The 7720-nt window shown below is 37.5% G+C and overlaps 1 protein-coding gene across 1 annotated transcript in view; it reads left to right on the plus strand.

The window, feature by feature from the left end:
- Positions 1–7422, plus strand: part of LOC104618391 (transformation/transcription domain-associated protein-like) — a gene marked incomplete at its 3' end in the record, with an annotated part of 39984 nt that extends 32562 nt beyond the window's left edge. The window contains exons 29-34 of the mRNA XM_010283970.1: positions 983–1153; positions 1882–1950; positions 5217–5237; positions 6331–6450; positions 6783–6902; positions 7258–7422. Of these exons, the coding sequence (XP_010282272.1) occupies positions 983–1153; positions 1882–1950; positions 5217–5237; positions 6331–6450; positions 6783–6902; positions 7258–7422 (666 nt within the window). The remainder of the gene's footprint in view (positions 1–982; positions 1154–1881; positions 1951–5216; positions 5238–6330; positions 6451–6782; positions 6903–7257) is intronic.
- Between the last annotated feature and the right edge of the window lie 298 nt (positions 7423–7720).

Raw genomic sequence — 7720 nt, forward strand, 5'->3', positions numbered from 1 at the left:
ACAGTACAGTTACACTATACATCACAGTACGGCAGTTACCTTAAGGAACAGGACTGTGACTGTACTGTTTAAGGTCAGGATTAGTATCCTTACATATTGCTACACTACACTGTCTGTTCTTTGGATGCCAGGGTATAGTGTAAAAAAGCTGGAAGGACAGGGAAAAGGATATTCTTTCATCATGATTTGTTACCCAGTAGATACACCTAATTCTGATTCAGCAAGATTTTAATACCATTCTTCTAAATGTAGAAAATGATAATAAAAACACATATGGTCTCTTTGTAATGATGTGTGGATTGTCTGGCATGGAACAGGAAATCTAACTGGTAATACTGGTGGTTTACATTTGTTTAGGCCATTGACTGATTAGAGGTCAGACATTGTTTTTTCATGTCACTCCAGTCATGAAAGGGAATGTACGTATTATTTATGGCTTGCTGACAATACAGTTGGGTTGAGAGGTAAGAGGAAGCCAGTAAGGGTTGTTCTGACTTACCATTTGCTTGAAGATTTTTCTGATCCTTTTTTCCCTGTGATAAATCCATGCCCACAGGATGTTTGGTTATGACAGGAAACATTCACTCTGGCTGCTTGCAGCCAGGTTCTCTTGACCTTTTATGTTGCTCGGAATGCATGCAGATTGTAACACAGAAATTTCTTCTTCCTTCAACCAGACTCACAGGCAGCTCTTAATAAAGTGATGTCTAAGTAGTTTGTCCATAGCTTTAGATTTAATTTATAACTATGGCAGTTTTTCAGTCTGTCTGTAATTAAGATCTCCTACTTGATCATTTTATGGAATATCCTATTGTGTGTCAAAAATACTTAAGTGCTTCCCAAATCCATCTTGTCATAAGCTATTGCATTCTGAAAGTACAAAATAAAAGAAGAAAAATCAAGTCAGCAGAATTTATTTTAACAAAGATGCTTGCACAAAAGTCACACCCCTCTTCATATGTATCTTAATCTTCTCCTGCAGTTTTTGGAAGGAGCTACCATAGAAGTTGATCAAATTCATACGCATATGAGGCCGTTGCTTATGATGTTGGGAGACTATCGAAGTCTGACGCTGAATGTTGTGAATCGTCTGACATCTGTTACTAGACTTTTTCCAAACTCCTTTAATGATAAATTCTGTGATCAGATGATGGTAAGCCTGTTCAGCTTTTCTTTTAGCCGATATTTGCGTTGTTGAAAAGTCAAAGAACGATTTGGTAGTGACTCAATACATGTATTGGAAGTAAAAGATTTTTGTTTCACAATAGGGGAAAAAAAATCTTTACACATTTTGAGTTAATTACTAAAGAGCTAGTAAACCAGGAAATTAGGAGATGTTGTCTTCTAGTGAAAGACATGCCTAGTTATGCTATGGTCTGCTTGGACAAATTTATCTTTAAGCGAGGTGCCAGGAGCATAATATACTAAAGAAACCCTTGAAAATGGTTTTACTTCCTAGGAGACTAAGTCTGTTCTGGAGGTTTATTGATTTATAAAATGGTGGAAGGTATTGCCCTTCTTATTTGCAGTTTTTAAACTGTGTGTGTGAATTCTTTACCCTTTACCACGAATATGTAAATATTTAAATGCATACATATCAGGCAAATCATTAAACAAGTGTAAGCCTATCATCATTGTGTATCAGACTTCAGATTTTTGTGCATTTTAATGTATGTACACTTATAATCCCTGCTTTCTTGAATATGGAGAGGACTCAGCAATAGTAAACTCTTCAATCTGAGGGAATGAAAATATCTAATAATATTCCTTCAAACATTTATTTCTGCCTCTACTACTACTACTCTTGTAGCATATGCTGTCACTTGGTAAAAATAGAAAAGTATAATTAGAAGAATAATACTGATTATCCTCTCTTTATAGCAACACCTTCGTAAATGGATGGAAGTTGTAGTTATTACACACAAAGGTGGACAACGGAGCGATGGAAATGTAAGTCAATGAATGCTTTTATGTGGGAAGTCAAGAAATAAACAGTATTAATGCTTTGGAATTACAGAACTCATTCAGTTGTAAATGTTGCCATAACTGATTACACACTGATGTTTTGTTAAAAGCTAATGAATTTATATGTATATTGAATATTTGTTACAAATCTTAGTAAAAGGAGCTTCTTACCTGTTAACAATGGTTACTTTAAAGCCTATTCTATACCGGTCGGTGTGGGAAGAGCTCATTGATTCCGCCCCCCCGCCCCCTTCCCTCAGTATTTTCTGCTTAGAAATCCGTTCTTCATTGGAATGACTGATGAGTTCAGCAGCATAATCCCTCTTTTTTCACTAATATGTTTGATGTTCATAACATACTTTTTTGAAAATTACACAGAATAATAATATAATCCTTGTTACATTTAATTTATGAAAAACACATTTAATATTTACCAGCTGAGATCATGTTAAAATCTCGTTCCCACCCAAACTAATGGCCTCAATGTTGAACTGTGGGAGGCTGATCAGTTTTCTTATGAATGGAAAATTGCACAGCGTAATGCCAACACTGTGTGCTCTTAGCAGTACAGCACTGTAGGGAATTCCTGCTTTAGTGTTGATTCGTGTAGATTACCAGAAGCCCCATAATTCTATTAAGATTTTATTAATAATTTATATTGTGTTGAGATTTATTATTGCAACTAGGAAGAAAGTGGGGGGGAATTTTATCAATTTCTTTGTTTTTCAAATTAGAATGAAATTAGATTGGCTTTTTATTTCCCTCAAAACATGGAAATGACTTAATGGCTTCTCATTACTCTGTCCTGTCATTGCAAAGAGAGCTTTTAAATCTGAATTTAGTCACAGAATCAGTGAAGTTGGAAAAGACCTTGAAGATCATCAAGTCCAACCATCAACCCAACACCACCATGCCCCCTAAACCATGTCCCGAAGTGCCACATCCACACGTTTCTTGAACACTTCCAGAGATGGTGACTCCACCACCTCCCTGGGCAGCCTGTTGCAATGCCTGACCACTCTCTCAGTGAAGAAATTTTTCCTAATATCCAATCTAAACCTCCCCTGGTGCAACTTGAGGCCATTTCCTCTCGTCCTATCGCTGGTTACTTGGGAGAAGAGACCAACACCCACCTCACCACAACTCCCTTTCAGGTAGTTGTAGAGAGCGATAAGGTCTCCCCCCAGCCTCCTCTTCTCCAGACTGAAGAAGCCCAGTTCCCTCAGCCGCTCCTCATAGACTTGTGCTCCAGACCCCTCACCAGCTTCGTTGCCCTTCTCTGGACACGCTCCAGCACCTAAATGTCTTTCTTGTAGTGAGGGGCCCAAAATGGGACACAGGATTCAAGGTGCAGCCTCACCAGTGCTGAGTACAGGGGCACGATCACTTCCCTAGTCCTGCTGGCCACACTATTTCTGATACAGTCATTGCTTTGTATTTGACTTAGATGTTCTCTAATGGGGTAGAATTTGTTTCTTATGTTTAAATTTAAAAACTGCGCATTCTTCAGTTAAACACATTCAGGTCAGAGTAGTTCTAAGGGCGTCATGTTCTTCTTTTGGGATTCGCTTTTCCACAAACGTGATGATTACAGATATCTTGCAGATCTTTTTCTTTTTTAGTTGTCCGTAAATCACAATTAATTGTGAATTCTTCTGCTTTTAATGTCTTCTGTTGGTGTTTTCTATGTAATTGTGTGTTTAGTATCCTAAACCTGTAATTTTTTTTGTGTTGGTTTGAAACCTATGTATGCAGAGGGGAGGTGCACACCAGACATTTGAGAAGGAATCTACTGTCACAGCTTGAGGGAGAAGTCTATGGAGACATTTTCAAATAGAGTTGTGTGACTGCGAAGCTGATTGAAATATTTTTTTTTTCTTCACAGTTGTTTCTGTAAAGTTTCCTTAAAAATAAACCCCCTAGAAAACTGAAGGAGGGCACAGACTGTGTGACCTTTATACAGTCACTGTGGTGGTCTGTGTTCCTACGTCCGTATGTACAGTGCACTGCTGCCGTAATTGCATCTTCTAAATGTGGAAGAACTAGGGTGGTGAAACTGGTGGTCAGAGTTACGGTAGCTGGCCTTTCACTTACTCTGATTTCTTTTTGACCATAGTGAGATTCCAGAATCTGAGATACAAAGTCTGAGATGCTGGGGAGTGTTATTGGAGTAGGTTGCATCATTCAGACTTGAGTGAGTCAGTGGTTAGATTTAGGAGATGGTGAACACACAGTGAAGAATGGAGTTGGTCAGGAAAGCCCTATGTTTGCTAGCTGAAATGGTACAAAGCACTGTTACAACAACTTTTTCGACCTAGAGAGTTTTCATGTTTTTCCAGCAGCACAATATGAAGGTGCCATTTGATGGTGGTGCTGGCGTTGTCATGCAGTTCTCCAGCAAAGTGCAGGTAGTGGCCAGTCGGCAAGGCTTCATCACGTAACAGTCCAAAAGCCTGTGGAATGAGTTTTCATATGTAAATAGAAATTCTAGACAAACTAAAAATTTCAGACATCTCAATTAAAAATGCTGCATAATAATTAACAACTATCGATGCCAGAATAACTAAGCTCTTCATTCACTTAGATAATTTTATGACAGTCCTACTGTGTTCCTGAACTGTGACTATGCTCTTTAGATAAATGAACAAATTAAAACATACTGTATTAAGTAGCGATTAAGATCTAATTCATTGGCCCAATGAGTGAAATCTTTCATTTAAATCCCTCTTCCTCTCTTCTCTGGATCCCCAAGGAAAGGTGTGTTTTTTAGGGTCTTGTTTGGTAGTTTAAGAAACAAGTTTTGAGTAGATTGTTGCCTCTGACTGTCCCTCTCATGAACAATGGCACCATGGTGGAAATTCTGCGTTACAGCCTATGAGAAGGACTTTATAGCGTGGTAGTTCAAGTATTGAAAGTGGTTTCATAATTGATGCTGGACAAATTTGTCTTTGAAGATGCTAAAATACTGTTTCATCTGATTTGATAATTTTTTATTCAATACAGATGTTTGAGAAGCTGTGTCTAAACAATGTACAAGTAGAAAAAAAGATGCTCTTCATCCTTATTCTTAGAGCAATTCAGAGCATGGGAAATACTCGTTCTCTCCATTCTTTCCGTTTGAGATGAGAAAATAACCTTACTGAAGTCAGTTTCTGACTGCAACCTGAAGAATAGCATATACTGATTTGTTCATTTATTTGATATTTTTGTGGGCTTTTTCTTTTCATGCTGTGACTTCTGTTTTGGTTCAGCCTGCCGCGGAAGGGGTAGAGGTGAGAAACTCAGTGGAGGCACCAGGCAGTTCTTTGTTGTTGTGGATTTTTGTTTGGTTTTTTTCTTTTCTTTTTTTCTTTCATTTAAACTGTGATTTGTTAGTTTTATCGTTGTGTTTTGGGCAGAGTGCATTGTGCCTTTGAGTGCAGTGCTGTGAATTGTCTTCTGTTTGTCTGTGGCAGAGTTGTTTTGGTAACGTTGCTGTTGAGGATGTTAAGCATGTTTGTACTAGGAAGAGCAGGATTTCTAGTTTCTGTGAAGGCATTAGCGCTTTCAGAAGATTTTATACATCCTGCACATCAATCCGTGACAGTAGTCTGGTGGGGTTCTGTCTAGGCAGATCATGTTAAAGGAGTGGGGCCTAATATTTTGTGTTCAAATTCAGTTGAGGAAATGCAATACACTTGATAATACTCCTTTGTATACTGCATACTAGAAAATGGTTTTAGAGGGATGATGAGGGTGGATGTTTTTGTTTTGTTTTTTTACTTTCCCTTTTCTTACTGAAGAAAATCCACACTGGTTAACTGATGTATAGTCCCTATTTAAATTACAAAGTGAAAGAAACACATGAAATTACTTCGGACTTCAGAAGAATTTAGTATCTAGCGGGAGAACAGAGCTGACTTCTTTGAAGTAACCAGCTGTTTGCAAGATATACTGAACAGTGCTGTGAGAAAGCTGTCTTTTTTTCCATGTCTGGTCTGGGGTGGAGTATATAGGAGAAATTGTTCAGAAAGGAAGGTTTGGCTTTTTGATGTATCAGCCACTTGGTAGGTGTAGTGCAGCGAGCACTCCGTAGCTCCCCCATCACCATTATTACACAGTGTTTAGCTCTTACCTGCAAAACACCGCTATGTTGACAAAGAAAATAAAATTAAACCATGATATTACAAGGCAGGAGGGGCAGACTTTCACAAGAGCAATTTTCTCCATACATCGTGGTAAGTAGATGCTGTATATATGTTAAGCCTTTGCATTTGGTTGCTAGCTATGCTAATAGAGAGAGGACAAAAAAGGTAGGATGTGTAATACTGTTTTTATGTATTTAGCTGGTAATATAAATTTAATTGTGTTTCTTATTACCTGTAGGAAATGAAGATTTGTTCAGCAATTATAAATTTATTCCATCTGATCCCAGCTGCCCCTCAGACTTTGGTTAAACCTCTGCTGGAAGTTGTTATGAAAACAGAACGAGCAATGTTAATTGAGGTAAAAGTAGAAGTTACCATTGCTGATATTTTTGCTTTACAGTATTTTTAAACTTTAGTTTATAAAAATTATAGTATTTTAAACATGATGTGGGAACATTTGGTGTAATAAAAGGCTTGAAGAGCATATTTATTTATTTAGGAGGTGTTAACATTTGTCTTAGACTCTTAAAAGTGAAGTTTTGAAATTGTCAATAAATTCTTATCATAGAAGTTTTGGACATTTTGTAGCTGCATAAATGCCAAGTTAAATGTATTTTTCTGAGTGCTAGTAAATTAGTAGATAGCACTCTGTACTCTGCATTTTTAATTTAAGCTTTATGAATCTTTCAGGCTGGCAGTCCATTCAGGGAACCACTAATAAAATTTTTGACACGTCATCCATCCCAGACTGTGGAGCTGTTCATGATGGAAGCTACTTTAAATGATCCACAGTGGAGCAGAATGTTTATGGTAAGCTGTGTGAGGAGGGGAGCAGGAAAAAGCCCTCATCTTCAAATCTGATGAACAAAAGGTTTTTCCTCTTTTCCATCTTTTATTTCCCTGTATGACCTTGTAGTCCTTAATCATGCTCTTACTCTGACTGTGGGGTGCCTATTCTTTTTTAGTATTTGTTTGTCCTGAGATGTTGATTTTATACCTTTCCAGATCATGTAATATTATTACTGAAGTTGTAGAAGCTATTTTATGTGTGTGAAATACAGGCTCTGCAACTTTAGTGGGGAATATAAAAGCTACAGGGTGATATAACCTTTGGTATTTTTGCTTTTAAAGGTTGTTATTAAAATTATTTCTTCCCCTTCTTCAGAGTTTCTTAAAACATAAAGATGCCAAACCTCTACGAGATGTACTGGCAGCTAATCCTAACCGATTTATCACTCTGCTGTTACCTGTTGGTACCCAAGCAGCTGTTAGGCCTGGTTCTCCAAGCACTACCACAATGCGTCTCGATCTTCAGTTTCAGGCTATCAAGGTATTAATTTACTCTTGTTTGTCTCTGCACCGAATAGTTAAAACCTCTTTAGCTACAGGCCTGTTATGTACAGGCTCTAAAGGGTCTGTCTATGTATTGTAGCTTGTAGAAAACCATTTGTAAAAACGTAAAGTGTTTGTAGGTCAGAGTCACTCTAGGAAGGGAAAAGACACTCAAATGAACTATACTTTTTTTAATCAAGTGAGATACAAGAAGAAAATAGGGCAACAGAAACTTTTTGTTAAAAAATTCCCCTAAAAATTGACCTGAACTAGTTTTTATTTGAAAGTTTTTATAT

The sequence above is a fragment of the Phaethon lepturus genome, unplaced genomic scaffold, assembly GCF_000687285.1.
Source record: "Phaethon lepturus isolate BGI_N335 unplaced genomic scaffold, ASM68728v1 scaffold4813, whole genome shotgun sequence".
NCBI classification, from domain to species: domain Eukaryota; kingdom Metazoa; phylum Chordata; class Aves; order Phaethontiformes; family Phaethontidae; genus Phaethon; species Phaethon lepturus.